The 20829-nt window shown below is 45.8% G+C and overlaps 2 protein-coding genes across 7 annotated transcripts in view; both read right to left on the reverse strand.

Moving 5' to 3' along the window:
- Positions 1-221: 221 nt before the first annotated feature.
- On the reverse strand, positions 222-4961 carry hspb1 (heat shock protein, alpha-crystallin-related, 1). Its single transcript, XM_037120663.1, has 3 exons — positions 4501-4961; positions 1694-1757; positions 222-820 (listed from the first exon to the last, which is right to left on the reverse strand). The coding sequence occupies exons 1-3, from the start codon at positions 4889-4891 to the stop codon at positions 664-666; spliced, it is 612 nt and encodes a 203-aa protein (XP_036976558.1). The 5' UTR covers positions 4892-4961; the 3' UTR covers positions 222-663.
- A 2551-nt stretch (positions 4962-7512) lies between these two features.
- The window catches only part of srrm3 (serine/arginine repetitive matrix 3), an 84636-nt gene continuing 71319 nt past the window's right edge, over positions 7513-20829 (reverse strand). For 2 of the 6 annotated variants that reach the window (XM_037120231.1, XM_037120233.1), the window contains exons 12-15: positions 12667-12962; positions 12336-12584; positions 12105-12230; positions 9277-9550 (exon numbers count right to left, since the gene is read on the reverse strand). In XM_037120231.1, the coding sequence (XP_036976126.1) occupies positions 9277-9550; positions 12105-12230; positions 12336-12584; positions 12667-12962 (945 nt within the window). Of the gene's footprint in view, positions 9551-10318; positions 10626-12104; positions 12231-12335; positions 12585-12666; positions 12963-20829 lie in introns of all 6 variants that reach the window. The other 4 variants (XR_005078663.1, XR_005078662.1, XM_037120234.1 and 1 more) reach the window with 4 other exon arrangements.

Raw genomic sequence — 20829 nt, forward strand, 5'->3', positions numbered from 1 at the left:
TCCTGTTTGGCACGGGGCCGCCTGCCTCGCTCCTGTTTCATTTGTCCGACCATCGGATGAATAATTGAGCGTTCAAAAGCAAAGGAAGTTTAATATTTATCTTCCTGTTTCCAACACACAAGCAGCTCACTGTCCGCTTCGGGACGTCACCTCTGATGTCAGCTCACCGGCATGCAAGTAAACAGATCATCACAAAAAAAAAAAGAAGAAGAAGGAGAGGCTCAATATCTTGATCGTTCTTTATTCTGTGTTTGCGTGGCTGGATCGTTTGTCTTTCAAGTTCCAGGCATCATGAAAGGCGGGATTAACTCAAATGAGAAAGGTGTTTGTGTGTAACAGAGGGAGAGGGGGGAGAAGAGGGCCGCGAGAGGAGCTGAGCCCAGGCTTCCTACATTCGGATGAAGAGTGTAATTACAGCAGAATGAGCACACATATGGCATCGGTGCAGATGTGTTTACACAGTGCACTCAGCTGGGGTTGGCTCATTACCAGTGACAGAGGGGGGAGAGAGAGAAGAGCCTGCCGAACAAGGCCCGCTTCAGGAGGAGCGATAAGCTGCTTCCCTCACCTGCCGGGACGCATGCTGGAGAAATAAAGTGCTTATTTGTATGTGTGTGTGTGTGTGTGTGTTTGTGTAGGAGACGCCACACTGCTTTCCCTCTCCTACTTCTTCGCCACGCTGCCCTTGTTGTCCACGTTGACAGGTATCGTGGTCTCTGAGGACTCGAGGGCCGGCACCTTCAGAGGAGCCTCCACGGTCAGGAACCCTTCAGGAGAGAGGCTGGAGGTCACCTTCTCGATGTTGGCTGTCGGGGGGAGGCTGGAGGGGGAACATGTTGAATTCAAATCATTAGATTTAAAAAAAATTTTTTTTAAAAAAGCATCACAGCAGCTGTTAACTGAAGTGAGTCACCCTCGATGGGGTAAAATCAGATCAGGACGGCGTTGTGGCCCCTGGATGGCAGCAGAGCCCTGTGAATTTAAGGAAAACCTAGGCAGAGGAGGGATGAACGCTGGGAGGTGGAGGCTGCTGCTGCTGCTTTTCAGAGCATGAAATTTAGCTATCAGCAGCAGCCAGCCCTCTCCAGGCCGGACCAACCCAAAACTAAAGGGACTCAGGGCGGAAAAGCCACATTAAGGCAATCACAGGGAAGCTGAAGACGGCCTGAGAAATGCATTTCCTCCGTGGAAATTCACTGCAAAGCCTCCATCAAACGGCCACAACAAGACATTTTTTTTTTTTTAATAAGAACTCTGTTAGTTTTGAAGTGAGCTGTTGACATATTGCGCAGCCAGTAGCTCCTTTTCATCAGCTTCGGCTTCGCCCTTGGAAAAAAGTGATCAAAACTGCGAGTATTCTTTGATAAATAATGAGCCTTAAAGGAGCGCTACGTAGTTTTGGGGGAGACATTTTAAAGAGAGAAAGACCTTTACTGACTGCTTTTTTTTTCTGCCAAAAAAAACCCAAATAAAACTAAAATAAGGACAACACAATTTCTTTTTGTTTTACTTTGTTTTTATGTGGCGGACCCTGCCACCTGTCTAGCTTCAGTCAATGTTCTGGCCCTTTTTTCCCCCTCTGAGAACAGCTTGTTCATCCAGTTATGGAAAAAAAAAACAACTTCATTAATACTGAGTTTGAATTTCTCCTCCAACATCGCATAGTGACCCTTTAACACGTCGAGCCACTTACGTGTATTTCCTGGTGAAGCATCTGGACACGAAACCGTGCTCGTCCTTCCTCTCCTCGTGCTTGCCTGAGGACACAGACACAGACAGCATACCTTCATCCACATGTTATCGCTGAAAGATCGTCACGTGACCTTGTGAAAAATCAGCTAAAGGGGCGAGGAACGGACGCGGCTTCCTGTTCCGTGCGGTATGTGCGTTAACTGCTCGTCCCCTTACAGGTCGTAAACGTTCTTAATGGAATGGGCTTGTGTCAGGTGTGTGAACTTATTAACGTGTGTTACCGTCACTATAGCTGACGCTGATGCCAGATTGCAATCGAGAGGGACCGAAATCGACATTTTGAGGACTGCCGAGGACTGCCTGGACAGACGCCTGGACAGACGCGGCGCTGCTCTGTTGTCTTGTCTCGTCGCAGCAGTGAAAGCACAGGTGTAGCTATGGCGATGTCATCGATTATTATTATTATTATTATTTATCCGGTCCAAAGTGTAGCCCTCTTTGGACTCTTAAAGGATGACTGGTTGGGGTCAGGGTAAGACCTGGGTCACATTAAAGCTGTTATTTTCTTATCAAAGTGTTAAATCGCTGTTGTAGAGTGTTTGATCAGCAACTCATGGCTCTCCTCCCTCTCGTGCAGTAAAAAAGAGAAAGAAACGATTTGCTTTCCTGGCCCTCTTTATCCAATCAGGACAGTGGACGCCATGAAAAGGGCCAGACAAGGCCGAGCGACGCAAAACGCTTCCTGAAAAGGAAGAGGCGAAGACGAATGAGCTGTGCAGGTGTGGTGACGTAGAGAGAGGGAGGGGAAACAGACAGGAAATTACCTGAAACAGCAACAGTCAGGTCAGGGTGCCTAACAGGTTTAATGCTGCATTCAATTGTACTTAGAACCAGGGGGGAAAAAAAAACGTTATCCAGGATCCGCTGAGCAAACCCGCATGACATCACAGCGGTACAGCAGAGACTAACTACCTTTTTCATCGGCTTCCACCGTTTGTGCTGTGAGACGAGCAGTGCCGACGCCGGAGACTTCCACTTCCATCCGAATTGCTTTGTACCCGTTAGAGACCCTGCGAGCGTGCACTCACTGCAGCGAGCCCGCCCTGTCTCTTCTAATCTGTTGAACCGGCTCGTGAAGTTCAGAGACCTTCCGCACACACAGTCCAGTTCGCTGTGGGCGTCCGTGTTCTTTACGGAGCAAACGTGCTCGGGCGCGTTGGTGCTGGGCTTGGTTCACATTTAGGTGAGGGGAAACTTAGACTTGAGGCTGAGTATTAGATGAGAGGGCTGATATCACATTTCCCGTTTGTACACTAATATTTGCAACTTAGCTCGGCACAAAGGCAACGTTAGGTAACGGAATCAATCTACCAACACTTCTAAAACTCATAAATCAACATGTCATACGGGAGTAAACTGTAAGAAGACTTGATTTGTGAGCATTGGACAGAGAGGAGCTGGCCGTCCTCCCCTTAGCTTCCAGTCTTTATGCCGAGCGCTAGATTCTAATTTACTGCACCAGCACTTGAGCGGTGTCAATCTTCTCGTCTAGCTCTCGCCGAGAAAGTCATGACATTTATCCTACTGTACAACGTGTGTATTAGAAACGCATCATTAGAATAATGGTGTCGCTTCGTGTCCGTGGCCTCTGGTATTTTTATCTTTAACGGCTCCTGCCCCTGTAGCCGGAGCCATCCCGGCCCCAGAAGATCCTCATTAGCCTTGTCAGTCATTCAGGCTGTGATGTTGAGACACTGGCCCTCGCTCTGGCTCTTATACAGTGTTATGTTTGTTATGACAACGTGCTGATAGAGGTTGCTGCCCCCCCGGGAGCTGTCCCCCCTTTTTTTCCCCTCCACCACACGCAGGGTCGTGAGTTCACGAAGAGGGCCGCTGCGTAGAGAGGGCGGTGTATATAAAACTCCTCACCGGAGCCGAGGATACCGTCATCATTCAAACTTATCCCCTCCGGTCTCTGGTGACATGAGGGAAAAAAAACGAGGTGGCAAATTCCACTTGGACTGGGTCCTTCGCTCTGCCTTTGTGTTCCCGACTGTCTCCCAGCAGTGAGAGATTGGGCACAATCCGGCCCCGGACCCCGGAACCTGGAAACTACCCAGCGGTCCTTTTAAAGTAGCAGACACAGAGGGTGAGTCACAGCTAAACCCCTTACTCTACCGGCGTGATTCTTTGTGAAACGCCAGACAGAGAGGGCGAGAGAAGATTTAGAGAAAAGGGCTGCTCGAGGCCTCGGTGAGCTCTCAGCTATTAGGTGATCCATTCCACACGTGTTCCCTCAGGTTAGTCAGGGCTTTTTTAGATGGACAATGGAAACGTTTCGTGCGGGAAGCGAGACCGGCCGCGTGATTAAAACATTCTCTGTGCTCATCTGCGAGCATCGACTCCCACATGTTGAATTGCGCTGTTTTGCATCTAGCGGGGCGTGCAGCCAAGACGCACCCACCCTCCAGAGTGCTGGAACTCAATTTATTGTCTCAAGATATTATGTAACTCTGCAGCAATGCATCTGCCATGTGCTCAAACCAGCGAGCAAAAAAGAAAATACAGCTTTTTTTTTTTGTTTTTATCCTGTGCCTTTGTCCGGTCTCTCTTAAACTGGGAGTAAACCTCAGAACACCAAGTGAGACATTTGTGTTATCTGCGGTTTTTAGGCGTTGTGCTTTGTGCGATCCAATCAAAGACTTCCTGACAGGAAACACCTTTGGGCTTCTAATTCGAGAGGTTATGAAAAACACTGCGCTGCTACTTGAAACAGCGTGCGAGGAGGGAGAAACAACAACAACTCACCGGTGATTTCCACCACGCCGTCCTTGGTCTTCACCACCAGCTCCTCGGGCGAGAAGTGGTTCACGTCCAGCGACACCTTCCAGCTGTCCTGGGTCTGCTTGATCTCCGACATGCCGCTGCTCAACTGGCGGGACAGGGCGGCGCGGGCCTGCTGGGCCATCACGCCGCCGGGGTACATCATGGGGCTCTGGGGCATCATCACCCCCATGTCGGGGGTCACGAGGGAGGGCCGCAGGTACCCCGGCCAGTGGGTGCTGGGGAATGTCGGGGGGAAGTCCTCGGGCAGGGCCGGCATGCCAAAGGCCTGGTCGAAGATGCGGCTGTGCCAGTCACGGAATGGGTCCCAGCTGGGGGTGCGCAGCAGGGTGAAGGGAATACGTCTCTCGGTCATGGCTGGAAGGAGCGTTCGCTGAAGAGCCCTTTGGCCTCGCTGAAAACTGTCTCTCCCAATGTGCTCTCTGCCTCTCAGCTGTGAGCTTTTAAACACTCCACCCTGCAGACACCACCCCTGTCAACAGAGCCCTCCCTTCTGGCTCATGTCCCCCCCCCAACCCAACGGATCACTCCCGCTCGACATGTTCATGGAAGGTACTCGAGAGTCTATTTGTGGCAGACATAGCACTCGAATGGAATCCGACAGGAAGGCCCTCCCCCACTACAAGCAGCTGCCCAGCGCTCTGAGGAATCCACTCCTCCCCTTGTCCGGACGTCCCGGAGAGCCAGAAGAATCTGGAAGGCTGCTGGGAAGTCTCCCTAACTCAGGACCAACACACTCTCAGTGTCATGGCTCTGTGTATGGGCCATGATGTGACACACAGGACGGGCAGCGCAGCGCTATTATCAGCCCTCAGATTAAATACACAGAGGAATGTCAGTTTGTGACATGGACGCGAATGAACATTACACACACACACACACACTTATAAACACACACACGCACTCATCCTCTACAGCCTACACATCATCCACCAGTATTCACCGTCACAGCTGGCTGTTATCAGATGAGTGCCGGTGACGTTTCTGTGGCCTGCGTGTTATTAATGTCACAAACAGGGGGCTTAATAAGCGGTGGTTTCTCTCTGAGCCGCTGACAGTCTAACGCACTGCTGCTGCCGCCGCCGCGCGTGTGGCTTTATTGTGTGATGTGCTCATATCAGACTCCCTTAATGAGGTGCTGGAAAATGGCTCCCGCATGGAACCCTGTCACCCTGCGCCCACAGGATCCAGCTGTGATGTGAGTCAGAGGACTCACGGTCGGCCACGGACTCCCTCTGAGTTGTCAGCGAGTTTGTTTCAGACGGAAGGAAGCCTCAGGAAGAGCCGCAGAGGACAGACACGCGATAGATGTTGCATGTACGGAACAATTTTTTTAAAAAAAATCAAACTTTACAAATTGCGTTGACAGAATAGTTATATAGTAGTTATATGTGTGTGGATCCAGGAGGACGACTGAGCAGGCTGAGGCGTCGCCGAGTGGTGACACTGAGGAAGGCAGGCCTCACAAAATCATTTGAGGAGATCAGTTGTTGAGAGTTACCATCACATAATCAAAGCAGTGGAAATGTATTCCATAACGTTGAATAATTTGGCCAAGATTTGAGATATATATAAATATATATAAAGAGCAAAGGGCCAAGAACAGAGCCCTGAGGAACACCATACTTCACATCAGTAAACACTGATGTAATATCATCATAAGAGACCCATTGTGTTCTTTCCATTAGGTAAGACTTGAGCAAAGCAAGAGCCGGGCCAGAGATGCCCTGATTGACTTTCAGGTTTGTCTGACAGTAGGCTGTGATCTATGCTATCAAATGCAGCGCTGAGATCTAGTAACAGAAGCACAGAGGCAGAGACCAGAGTCAGTAGAATGTCATTTACCACTTTCATAAGTGCACTTTTAGTAGAATGATGCAGGTGATACAGAGGCACCATTCGGGGCTGATACATCTAATCCGTTGGAAAGGGGTCTTACCACTGGAATGAACAAGTTAAATTAAGTCAGAAATATGGAGGAAGTGCCAGGAAAGCTTTACTCAGAGGGTCAGACGGCTTATGTAAGTGGATATTGAAATCCCCAATTATTAGGATCTTATCTGAACGGGTAACAAGATCTGCAATAAAGTCACCAGATTCTTCTTCAGGCCCTGGAGGTCTGTAGATTACAACCAGATGAAAGGCTGTTCCTACCTGATGATGATGTTTTTAAAACCACAGCCTCAAATCAAATAAATTCAATATCCTGTTTGGAGGTCAAACGGAAAATTGATTTGTACATTAGAGCAACACCCCCACCGCCCCGTTTGGAAGGCCCGGGCAACATCGACATTTAATGGCAGAAAAGAATTAGGTTTCAGCCATGTTTCACATACGCCAATCATGTCCAGCTAATACTCAGATATTACTGTTGACTCACGGACGTCTGAGGTCAGACCCTTCTCACTTTCATAGCTGCAGTTATCGGCCAGAGAGTCCGACAGTGATGTAACTGTATTTATCTACTGCACAATAATTAGTGATTAGCTATAATTAGCTCCGACATTAATATCGGCCTGTCAGCTGACATGATAGCTTGGCTGCCACAGTTGTCTGTCTACAATACACAATGTAGACGGAGGGGAGGAAACAGAAAAAAGGTTAGGCATTCTTTGGTAGTTTTATAGTTCAGTTTGCTTCTGAGGTTTTGCTTTTTCTCTCTCATTTTTATTTGATTTATCAATTCTTAAGGGATTCTGGTCAGTTCTTATTCAAATAAATATTTCCCCCAGAGGGTTACTGTAAATCACAGCAGATGTGTTAAAAACAGACCACATCCTCCCCTCGGTCCTGGTTTGACGGGAGGTTGCACTCCTTTTTAGGAGCTGGAGAACGTTCTAGCTCATACTGGTCAGGTTTTAATGTTTTTTCAAGGTCAGGGTGTCAGATACCAGAACGTTCTCATCAGTGCCATCTGTAGGGAAACATACGCCTGCATGACATCATAACACAAAAAACAACAAGGCGAGAGTGTGATCAATTCCCCATTTGTTTCTGTTTATTGTCAGGTATAATAACTTGTACACTACAAAGAATGACTCGTCGAAAAAAACCAAATGGGGCGATGCTATACTTGGAATAAATTAACAGCTTTGCAGAGTATCATAGATGGGTCACACTGGGAATGCAACGCTGTGCGAGTGACGTGAGACTGGACGAATGGTAGGAAGGAAGACTTGGGGTGATCCCTGATTGTATCGCCAGTCTGTTTACCGCGCTGTAGGAGCTGTACGGTGTGTTAACGCTGATGGAGTCTCCTCCAATCACAGAGAGGTGTTCTGTTCGAGGCTGATCCCTCTCTCCTCACTACAGGCAGAGCCGCCGTGGCTCGCAGTAGGGCGAGCCGTTACAATAGGCCGTGGGGGGGGGGCGCCATGATGGCAGTCGTGGAAGTAACTGTCGGCAAAGGCTCAGTTCCACTGGCGGAAATCAGAGCGTCCTAAACACACTGCACCCGATCGTAAGCCTTGGCCGCTATAAGGAACCCTTTTTTTTTGTTTGTTTTTTTGGTCAAACATGGACATATACAGTTTCGCGGCAATCTCATCTTCAAAGCATGATCCAACTGCTTTACAGCTCATGGCATAAAAAGATAAATAAATCAATAAATAACCCAATAAATAAAACTAATAAATACAGTCCAATTATAAATAGCTGTCATCAACATAAAAGTGTGCATGGAGACTTTTTGCAGACAGTTTGTCCTGTACAGCACCACACAGTAGCCTGGGGGGCAGGCTACTGAGGGGGGGAACACACAAATATCTACCTCACTGGTCTTTGCAGAGGAGGTACACACAGACACAGACACAGACACACACACACACACACACACTCTCAGTCTCACTCATAAAGTCAGGATTAGCAGAATCAACATAATTGAAACAGGGAAGAGAGTCAAAGTACATAATACATAGTTTTTTTTCTCCCCTCCCTGGTCACCTCTGTATGCGGGTGCTGAGGGGAGAACAGATGCACCCTGGCGCCTTTTTTTCGCTTTTCGAGCCAGGTTCTCTCCTTTCGAGCAGCAAGTCTCTCCTGATGCATCATGCTAAACAAGCCTCTTCAAACTAGATGGAATATACAGTGCATAGTTTACAAAGCAAAGAACGTTAAGAGAGTTTACATCTATACAGACAAACCTATACAATACAGTTTTTTAATCATTAAAAAAAAAGTTCTTTTTTTTTCCGGTTTTGCTTCCTGCTTCATCCGCCGACCTCCCTTTTGTTCTCACTTTCGTTGATCGCTGTGCTTCGATGAAATGGAGGTCTTTGGGGAAAAAATGAGGACATGATGAGGGGAAAAAAAAGATTCTCTGGAAATGTACAGTAATCTGTCCACGTGTCCCCTTTCTGTCCTCTACTCATATATATTTATATATATTTATAGTATATAGTTTTCGATGGATTCATTTTTGGTTGCTTTGTGGCGGAAGAGAAAGAAAGTGCTAACGTACAGCGAGATTTGTTCTTTGGGCTCTACCAAATTAATGTTTGACATGTGGCGACCCATTTCCTGTAATACCTTGTATACTTGAAGACATGAACAGTGACAGCCAATTTCATAATAAATGTGCTATATCAAAATACATTTCTCCTCTTTGATCCAGGCTCTGTGTTAGAGAGGGATAATGGTCCGGGGGTCGAGGGGCCCTGGACCGTACCGTACCGCGGATACGTCACGACCGGAGCGGAGCTCAGTAAATCAAACCGGCCTGCTCCTCTGTTTGTTTGTGTTTCAGAAGCCGGGGCTGTCGTAGCTGCTGCGGCTGTAGTAGCTGTGGTGGCTGCGCGAGCGGCTCCTGCTGCGGCTCCAGCTCCGGCTCTGGCTGCGGCTCCTGCTCCAGCTCCGGCTCCTGCTGTGGCTCCGGTTGTGGCTCCGGCTGTGGCTCCTGCTGCGGCTGTAGCTGCTGTAGCTGCGGCTACGGCTGCGGCTGGACCGCGACGGGCTGCTGTCTAAGCTGGACGTCGAAGGGCTGGGCCGGTAGTACGGGATCGGCCGCTTCCGGGCGCTGGGGAGAGGAGAGAGAGAGGCGTTAGCTATCGCTGCAGATGATCGAGCTCGACGGGTTAGTGTCTGACGCTGATGAGGTATTAAGACGAGATTCGGTTGGTTGAGAGCAATCAGGTGTTAGGTGGCAGACTTATGATCAGAACAGGATCTAAAAGAGAGCAGCTGTATGGGTTAAAAAAAAGTCCAAGCTGTTCAACCACACACTCAGGCTTTAATTGCGCACACACACACACACACACACACACACACACACACACACACACACACACACACACACACACACACAGCAGAGAAATGCATGTCATGTTAGTTTAAGCCAACGCTTCAATTGCCTTGTTAATAGCCACCCTGGAAGTGCTTCCTGGAAGGTAATTAGCTGTTAGCTCCCAAAAGAATACCCCTTCTTCTTGGTGGAGGCCAACACCCAGAAAAGTCAACAGTGCAGAGAGAGATAACCGCTATCAAGGTATCCCTGCTGCTACGAGGTGTGTTTCACCTCGTCAGCCTCAGCTTTTTGTCCTCTCTATCTGCCATGGGAATCCACAGCCGGTGCAATAGAAGCATATCCCCTCTAATAAACCTTGATAGCGTTTTAATCTCCATCTCCCCATGTTACAACATTAGTGCATAACAGCAGTGGGGTGTAGCTTTAGAGAGTCGGCGTGAGTTTCTTTGTGTGAATCTCAGGGAGGAGACGAAGGAGAGGAGAGAGGACAGAGAAGAAGAAAAAAAAACAACAAAAAAAACATGAGGAGGCCAGGTTTACTCAGGGGGACCTCTGCTGGTTTTCGCTGTTCGTCCGGGCTTCAGGAGTCAGACTAGCCGGATCCTGCTGCACGGCAACTGTTACCAGGGTAACTAGCCTGCGGCGGCTCAGTTCAGCAGCATCCCGTTGTCTAGGCATCAGGACCTTTAGGACCGGAGCGAAGGATGACAAGGTGCACACATTTCACCCACATCTATTAAGACTCATATGTGATGGCGGAGAGGTGACAGGTAGGGACAGCTCTCTCTCACTGTCACGGGGATGTGGGAGGTTTTCTCTTCACGTTTCAATAACGATCTACAAACATCTGGTTCACGTAAGACAAGCAAAAGGACAAGAAAAAGATGATCCAATGTTAAATAACTCACTGATTCAGTCATTATCAACTCAGCCTCAGACTAACAGAACATTGTTTTTTTTTTAGTCCACAAAACATTTCTGGAGCTCCACAGCGAAACAGTGTTGCAAATCAAAGTAGATGGGGACCTGTTTGATGTGAGTATATGACTGATTTTTTTAATTTTCAGGTGAATTGTTCCTTTAACTCTAACAGGAGGAGCGCACATCTTCTCTTAGTATGGACTCGTAAAAGATTATGAAGCAACCAATTGATTCCCATTTAATAGGAGCAGTAAACAATCAAGTGCATTAATAATTCAATTAACTAAGACTTAAGAAATCTAAGAAGAATTCAATACTTATTCCTCTGAGCCTTTGTAATCATGCTTCATTTTTATATCCATTTTACATTTATTAAGCACACAATTCAGTTTAAGGTAACACTCGTCCGCCTGTTGTCAGGATAAGAAAGATGTGACAGTGCTGCTCTTTGAGTGTCAGCCAACGTGATTATAGGGATACTGAATCAACAGTGCAGCCAATTGTAACACATTTCTATAGCTTTTGTTATTCTATCGTATCCTATGAAAAGCACAAACAGCTGTTTCTTTACACGTTTTTTTTTTTTTTAGCTGGATTAATATAAATGTATGAAAGCAGGAAATAGACCTTTCTGTTTCACTGTGTCCCCCCCCAAACAGAACTGAACCTACCCACCCTCCATCCTTGTAAGCGCTTAATCCATGTGTGCCTGCGGTTTTCTCATTTCTCCTTCACATGTTTTAAGGATTGTAATGGATCTGAATGAGGTTTTTTGAATTTCCAGTAGTAAGCTGGAGCAATTTTTTTGTTCCCCGGCATGAGTGCAGGGTTGTAAAATATTGAAGCGTGTTTTAACCGCGGAGTGTGACAACTATAAAGGTGTGTCGCGTTTAAGTACTGTTAATTTCAGACTCGTAAAAGATGAACTGTGTTGCAGGCGCCTCTATCATGAGCCGCCCACACCGAGAACGATCACTGTAACGATCAGTGTAATGATAATGTTCTGTCAACGGTGGATGAAAACAAGGACTAAACAAACTTCAGCACCAAAGGCCAGTGGGCAGTATGTCTCAGGTAAAATTATGCTCTTATAACTTGCAGCGTAACATATGTTCTATTTGCATTTAGTAAGTTGTATTAATATCCAAAGCCTGAGTTATCAGAGGAGAGAATCTAAAAAGTGTTTCCTACTGCAGTCAGTTCACTAACATAAGAGATCTGAAAGAGATCCCAAAGTTGTGGTGTGGATAACATCCAGTAGACATTAGAATCTTTTGATTTTCAGTGATGATTGTTGTCATTCTTGGCGGGGACGGCCCTTTACCCTGGTCATCCGCTGTAGGAAAGTCAAGCTTTGTCCATATGTATGTCTGAATGGAGATCTTAAAGTGGCCGGGTGTGTTACCTGGTGATCCTGCGAGCCTCCATGAAGCTGGGCGAATCTCTTCTTCTTTTGCGGATGGGGGAGTAGCTGCGCGAGCGGCGGCGGGCTCTGCTGTCGGTGTCGGAGTGGTTCGCGCTCTCCCTCTCTCTGCGTCACAGCATCAGAAGAAAAAGCAACGACAGGGCACGTGAGATCGAAACTGACCTTCGACGCTGAGAGGAAAAAAAGGGAGATGAAGAATGGGGGTTTCACCTGGAGTTGTTCTGTCTGTTGTGAGGGGACTTGGCCCTGCTGGGGCCTCTGTCTCTGGAGGCCGAGCGCGAGGACGAGCGCCCGCTGCTCCAGGAGCTGCTGCGCTGGCGGAGGTTGGTTTTGCTCTTCTCCTCTTTCTTCCTGCCCGACGTGTGCGAGTGGCGTCCCGGGGATGCAGACTGGCTCCGGTGGTGTGCCTGACCCCGGCTGGAGCGTCGGTGGCGCTTGGAAGAGTGGCCACCTTTTGTCCTGGAGGGCACAGGTCAGATAATTTCTCTCTGAAAGCGCGGGCAACGCGAAATCCGACAGGGACAAACGGAGGTGCGCTTACTTTCTCTGGTGCCGAGAGTTCCTCCCTCTGTGAGCGTGGTTGTGCTGGGAGTGGGCCGAGTCGCTGCTGTGAGCGGGGGAGTGGGAGCTCTTGTTCTGGCCCCTCTGGCTCCCTCTCCTCCCCGACGCCTGGCTCACGGAGCTCCCTACGGCCGCGTGCCTGCCGTCCACACTCCCAGCCTCCCCTGCTGCGCACGTCTGTCCCGTTTGGCTCCTGCCGGGGGCGCTGTGGAGCTTGTGCTCTCTCAGCAGGGCGGACTGGACGCCTGCAGAGCTCGCGGCCAGCAGACGGAGCTTCTGTAGAGAAATGATGACCAACAGAGGGGAACAAAAAGAAAACAAAAAAAGAAAAAAAGAAAAAAAAAAGAAAAAAGGAGAAAAAAGAGCATTAGAGTGTTTCCGGGTTGGTGATTGAGTGCTACGGTGTACTTGCCAAAAGAAGGTAAACATCTAAAAGAAAAAGATCTAGGTTTTCTCCATATGGCTTATAGATAGTCCTCTATGGTGCAGCGCATGCAATACTTGGCATGCAAAACCATAATGAGTTGAAGAAAAATCATAATCGCAAAAACAAACAAAAAAACTAGGAGGAGGAGGAAGAGAGGGAAGAAAAGAAACAAAACTGTGAACCAAATAAGTTTAAGAGCAGAGGCAGAAAGTACAGAGCTACAGATTGTGTAGAGTAGAAAAAGAGGACTTCTTTCACTTATTTTTTTTCTTTTTTCTTTTTTTTTTCTTTTAAGTAATGGTTCAAAGAAATGAAACGAAACAGAAAGAGAAGACAACTTGACGGAACATCACAGAAATGGAAGGAACAAAATAAAGATCACAATTATTGAATCAATCGAATCAGAAAACAAATCGTCTGCTACTCAATTTTCTCTTTCTGGATTTTTTTTTTTTTTCCTGAAGACAATTGCTGAGATGTGAACAGCGACCCATTTTCTTTGTATTTTTTTTTTTTTGTAATGGTTACTCTTGTTTAACTCCCTTCTGGTTAACATCCACTTACCAATAAAGTGGTATTCCCTCCTTTAGTAGGTAAGGTATGAAGAAAAGGGAAAAGTGGGGCAACATAAGTGCATCATTAGATTCACAAAATGCAAGAGAAAAAGACACAAAACCCTTCCCTGCCAGTGACTCATGAGACAATGCATGGAAATCAATGGAAAAGAACTCAAAAGCAAAGAGGAGAACCGCAATGTGCAGGGAATCCCTCACACAGAGAGTAAATCCTCTGGGCCCAGTCACCTCCCTGAACATCAGAGCAACTGGCTGGCGAGAGTTCAACGTAGGTTCTTTACCGTGTTTTTTTTTTCCTCCTCGTGTGGTATCTACCACAGGGCAGCTGTGATCCTACTGCCTGACACAGGCTAACTACTTTGTGCTCATGGGCCCCTTGATACAAGACACTAGGCAACCTCTCTTGGGTTCAACCACATTTTATGGCAATTTCAGGGTGGGGGGTGGGGGGGACACTGACTGACGCAAGAATCCTCCCAAAACAAACATTTTGTTGGTGAAAGTTCAGTAAAGTTGAATCAAAGTGATGAAAACCAAAAATCTGATTGTATCCTTTGGAATTTCAAAGTAAAACGCTACTTTTAGAAGAAACAAATGGACTCAACCAACCGCTGTCTTAAAGGATAAGATTGGCAATCTTCTCTATTTTTTGTCTCTATATGTCCATACCTTGGAGCTCCACTGTCGAAACCTATTCCAGACACTTGAATGTATCGCCCTGGTGTATTCATCAGATGACATCACTGCCTCCTCACGTGGACTTGACTGAGTGTAGATGGTGGTGCCGGTCTGCCGGCCAGTCAGCTGGTCGACTTTTAGTCCAGACTGGAATATCTCAACGGCTACTGCACATATCGCGATTGAAATTTTGTACAGATATTCAACAACATCGCCCGCAGCTTTACTTTGCGTTTACCACTAATTAGTAAATGTGAACTAAGATGGTCAAATTTGGGTGCATTCTTAAATCCAATCTGACGCTCTACACTAAACTGACAGCGTGGATGATGATCTTTCTCTGGGAATAAACAAACGGGTCACCTGTCAGAAAATGGGGGATAGAAAGACTTTCCTGGCCAAATGTAGCCACACTTGTCGTACTTAGGCTACTACAAACTACTGAATACGCAGGCTAACCCCCCCCCCCCCCAAGTCCACAGTTGCGACGTATAGCTAGGACCGCCATTTTTACTGTTGATTAACCACTGACTATCGTGGTTTGCGGCCTCTCAAAAGACCTCAATAGTAGCCTCACTGAGCTGCTGGCATGGCTGTAGACTCTAGACTCTCTCCAGATTTGTTTAATAATAAAACTACATATTTGCCGTTAGGACAATCATACATCTTCATTAGTAGTTCATAGATTCGGGGCTGGGAAGTATTGAAGGACTTACACGTTGTTAGTTTGGGTCTTTTCAAGGACTTTTTTGCAATGCCAACCTTATCCTATAAAACTGTGTGTGATAGAGTGTGAGTTCAAATACATTCCATAACCTTATTTCTGAGGATCGAATGCAAAATTAGAACCTGGACAAATGATTCAATGGGAGTCGGGGACTGAAACTTGTGATGCACAGATACTCGCTTCTCACTGTAAGCGGGTTATAATCTCCAAAAAGGCGGCTCGTGTCAAAACCAAACACAGCTGAGCTCCTCGGCATGCATTATCGTGTGGCTGCATCGTAATCTACGGTACAACAAACAGCACCGGCTGGCCCTTGTGAGAAAGAAAGAGCCGCTCTCCGCTACAGAGAGGACAACTAAGCGGCAGAATAGGGAAAAAAAAAAAACACACAACCACTGGTGCTTATGACAGTTGTTAGGAAACAGTCGTGGAAATCAAATGTGGTGAAAATCATAGGACGGATGTACTAATTCACCGACAAACAGAGAGATGCTGGACGAAACAGGAATGCATTCTACCAAAACAGAAAGAGAAGAAGAAAAAAAACAAACAAAAAAAAACAAAAGAGGAGAAAAGAGATGGACCTGGAAGATAGAGTGGGATATTGGACTTCAGGATGAAGTTAAGGAGGAAAGAGAAAAACCAGAGCTCTACGTAATCCAATCTTTTTTAAGAGTCAAATCATAATTGATGAAGTTAGATTAATTTGGTTAAAGACCACTGGTAAATAACAGAGAGAGAGAGAAAAGGAGAGAGAGAAAGATCGAGAGAGAGAGAGAAACATTGACGTCACTCAGGCTAGGGTGCTTGTCACATTCTCATCTGCATAAAGATCACGTGCGTAGGCAAAGCATTACCTACCTTCCATTTCAATCAGTGACACGTATGCAATATCAACAAAAAAAAGGAAAGAAAGAAAAAAAGAAAAAAGGAGAAAGGAATGTTCTCCGCAGCGAAATGGGAAAAAGACAATGACCTCTTTTTAGTATCAGCGCTACATATTTAGTCCAGAGACTAGAGGAGAAGTAAAACAAACCGAAAAGTAAAAGAGAGGGGGGAGAAAAAAAAAATAATAATAAAAAAAAAAAACCCAGATGGAAATTTAAAATCAAACTAAAAAAAAAATATCAGAAACAAAGGATGAGTCTAGGAAACTACATGATTTGCTTTGTCTTTTTCGCTTGTACAAATGCAACCATATTTGTATCACACTGGGGGGGGGGAATAGAGGAAAGTGGATAGAGTTAATTGTCATGTTAGTTGACATCCATGTAGAGTAGAGTAGCTAAGAACGGGACGGGGGAGGAGGAGGAGGAGGAGGAGGGAGGCATGCAGAGCTGGCAGATGTGAGAGATATGTGGGAAGAAAAATGCGAGGACAACGAGAGTGAGACGTGAGTCACACATGACACAGATGAACAGGTAGGAGAGAGGAGGAGGATGAGGGGGAGGTGGAGGAGGAGGAGGAGGAGGAGGAGGAGGAGGAGGAGGAGGGGGTAAAAGAGTGTCTGAGTCACTGCTATGATGGACAACTAAAGAGTCAGCACATTTGAAAGGGACCCCAGTCACATTTTGGCCTGGGTCTTCTTCAGCAGCAGCACTTACTCTACCCTGCACTGTTTTGGACGTCAGCCCAGCGCTCTCCCCGGCAATCTTTTTCTGATTTATTTATCAGTATAAACACAAGAGAGAGAGAGAGAGAGAGAGAGAGAGAGAGAGAGAGAGAGAGAGAGAGAGAGAGAGAGAGAGAGAGAGAGAGAGAGAGAGAGAGAGAGAGAGAGAGAGAGAGCCTCGAGGAGCGCTGTCAAATCTGCTGTTTAAAGCGTTTGTGTGCACAGGGAGTTTTGCTTTCAAAATGGCTTGGGTCCCTTTTAAAATAACAATCATGTCGAAACATGTGTGAAGTGTCCTGCTATTTTTTTTTTTGCTTAAAGAGCCCATGTACTTGTGCTTGAAGTGTTTGAAGACATCCATTAATAATGAGCAAGAGGACGACTGGCCCCGTTTGGGACCGTCTCAGTCGTTCTGCTGGAGACAGGTCTCAGGTGCTTCCCATCGAAGTGGCTTGCGCGCTGCTCTGTACTGAGGGTGGTGAAGTTAAATACACAATATGTCCTTTCTCTCAGTCAAAATAAAACAAATGACGTTCAGTAATGAGGACTCATGGGAGTTGTTTCAAATGTTTAAATAACTGCTGATGGAAAAAGCTATCTATACATGACGCGGACAGGAATATTAACATCAAGGTCATGTTCAAAGTTTTATTCACGTTACGTTGAGTCATTTTAATTCAGAAATGTTGCATGTTATGTCTTAAAGCTGCAATATGTAAGAATTGACCACCTAACAGATAGAGGACAGCATATCACCAGAGTTAATGCTAACTGCTACCACCTGCAGCTGCCATGAGCTAGCCATCTCAGTTAGCCGTGAAGCTAGCAGTGCAGCCTGGGAACTTGAGGCACTGGCGAAGTGTTAGCTATCGCAGGGCTAGCTCGTTAGCATGCTAAACATGCTTTGTAACATGATACACAGACGTCACGATATCAAAAATGTTTTTCCTTTACAAAGTTGGTGAGGTTTTTGATGTTTTCTGTAAAAATTCCTACATATTGCAACCTTTAGCGGGCACCAAAATCACACTTGTGGCCAGAGAGCAGTCATTGTGTGGGACACTCTTGACAGACTGTTACAACCTCCGTAATGAGGGTACCTTGACTGACAGGGTTAGCAGAGCTAACACTACCCTAATGAGCTAACTGCTAGCATGTTTACTGTTGTGCAAACTATTAGTAACTGTGGGTCTGACTGTGTTGTTTCGTGAGAATTTCCCTGAAAAACATAATGGTACAATAGATGCAATGAAGTAGGACGTAAATGGCGGTTGTCAATGGCGGTTGTTGAGTAACAATTAAAAAGTGTTAAGCTGTGCTTTATATGAAAGAATCTGAGGTAAAGTGATATAATTGGGATACAGAAAATTTAAAGGTTACTCATAAAGAAGAGATCCGTCATTCTGGTTCAAAAGCTGATTAACTGGAGGTTAAGTTTGCGTGACGTCATATAATCGTATTAAATTTATTTGACAAAACGGAGGTGAACAAACTAAAAGTAGAAACACTGACAAACTGACTTACAAGCCTTAGTCTATTTTTCCTCTGTTTCAGACATCTCCCTGCCCCAACGCACCTGATTCAAATGAATCCGTTATCATGCTTCTGCAGAGCTTGATGACGAGCTGGTCGTTTGAATCACTTGTGTTAGAAAAGGAGAGCAGGGTAGAACCAAAAACGGGATTAACCAAACACTGTTCAACATACGGTTGTTGCAGGGCTACCAAAAATACAAGCCCACTGATAACTTTCAGCTGTCTGTTTCAGTCATGTGATCCTCGCGGGTTGTAGCAGGACTGTCAAGAGTCTCCCATAAACTCCCACTCTAACTTGTCGGTTTGGCAAATACATGCTTGCTTGTACTTCACCACCTCTGATAATGAGCAGCGTGCACAGCTGTTTTTCCGCGAGCTCTTCCATGGGAAGCGTCCAGGAGCGCCTCCCACGCGTCGGACGAGACGGATCCAAATAAGGCTAGAGGACGACTACAGGAACACAAACTGAGATGGTAGATAGAGACAACCAGAGCTGCTATACAGAACATTTGCTAAACCACACAACTGCTGCAGTAAAATCAAACTCCAGTTGCATCCAGGATCTGTCACACGTAACTATCCTCCTGTGCAAAGAACTTCAGTTGGGGGATTATCATAAAAGCAAGGATTTAAGCTTTTGGTGGAGATTAACAAGAGTGGCAGCGTCACCTTGTGCTACAAAGATGCTGCTTGAAGAAAACAGAAATGTGAGCCAATTAAAAGCTCCTATTTCACTACATCCCAGCTGATCAAACAGACCGCCCTCGCCATTCTCCACTGGCCTAAGCAGATAGAGTAAAGACAAAAAAAAAAAAAAATAAAAAAAAACACGTCAGGGACAGAAGAGATACTGCCACCAGGGGCAACATGCACATCGACATGGTAAAAAGAAGTAAAAGCAGTAGAGAGGAGCGTGTCTTATACTCCTGGTGGGTTTTGACAGGAGCTGACTTGGACGCCTGGAGGAGAAGAGGATCTATCACTGAGCAGAGCATATGCTTGAGAAGAAAGACAACTGCATTGACAAGAAGAAACTATTACACATACCCAGTTAACCTACTTGGTCCAGTTCCAAAGCATTTGAGTGCTTTTTATATAAACGAGACAGAAAGATTTGGGCATTTATTCATGGGCAAAAATACCACTTAAAATTTGATCAAGAAAAAAAAGAAACAGTAATGAATGAAATAAGCAGAGGGAGAGAGAGAGAGAGAGAGAGAGAGAGAGAGAGAGAGAGAGAGAGAGAGAGAGAGAGAGAGAGAAAGAGAGAGAGAGAGAGAGAGAGAGAGAGAGAGAGAGAGAGAGAGAGAGAGAGAGAGAGAGAGAGAGAGAGAGAGAGAGAGAGAGAGAGAGAGGTAGAGAGACCAGATAAGACCTCATAGACTCACATGCATGCCGGAGTAGAAAATGGGAGACATCAGTGCCTGGAGTGTGTGTTTACAGGGTGTTTCGCAGCCCCATTCATCAGAGGAAGATTGTTTTCACAAGTCAAGAGCTGCCTTTTGTTTCATTCCAACATAATGGCTGTCATCCTACTGCAGCTCTAATGATCAATTTACATTGTGGAGGAGCAAGGTTGTTTTCCATAATAGCAGAAAAGGGATTTGAAAACGCATCACAGGCAGCGTCTTTAAGGTAATCAGACACTAACAGAGGTGGTTATTGTTCAAAAGGAGCCAGGAGAAAAAAACCCAAAAAAAACCAAGGAGACGCTCCAAATTAAACTGCTACAGAGTACAAATACGCATTTTAATCCTTGAGCCTTTTGCGAACAGCATGTAGCGCTGTGTTTCTATTTTAAGAACGTAGAGGGGAAGATTCAGTTTTGGCACAGCCCGCCTCGGGATGATTTAAAATGCCAAAATAGAAAAAAAAAAAAAGTCAAACAAAGAGGTGATGTCAGATACAATACACCTGCCACAAATCTTTCTTTGTCAGGTTTTACTGTGTCATAATTAATAAGAAAACGTGTTATTATTATTATTATTATTATTATTATTATTTTTACATTTATCGCAGTTGACCTTCAGAGGTTTTCAGCATTCTCAATCATGAATGTAAAGAAAGGTGAAGTCAACTTTTTTTTTTTTTTTTTCATTTTGGCATTAAATTAAAAAAGTATACCTTACACCTCCTCCTAAAAACTAATGACAGTGCTTTGTATGTATTATTAGCAGGTGTATGCTGCTCCCTGCTGGACAACACCGAAAAGCAACACCTCATTTTGTGTGTTTTATAAATACAAATATATCAAAGTTCCTGTCAAGCATTAAATATTTTTGATGACTCGTCTTTAACTCAGGCACGATGACATAAACATATCTACTCGAACTTGCCGTATAAAACCGCCCTCGACTGTTTTTGGGTGGCTCCAAAAATGCGGTTAGGGTGAGATTTATAAATGTGAGCCTTGTCCTGTCACACTCTGCCTCCAACGACACGGGCGAGGGAGGCATGTGTGTGGAGGCCGGTTGTAGTCTAACCTCCACGTATCTCTGCAGCCCTGTGTTTCAATGTGTTTGCAAAGCTACACATACTTATAGCAATACAAACAAATCTGTTGTTTCTGATTTAATGACTAGATCAGTT

Source organism: Acanthopagrus latus, chromosome 13, assembly GCF_904848185.1.
Source record: "Acanthopagrus latus isolate v.2019 chromosome 13, fAcaLat1.1, whole genome shotgun sequence".
NCBI lineage: Eukaryota > Metazoa > Chordata > Actinopteri > Spariformes > Sparidae > Acanthopagrus > Acanthopagrus latus.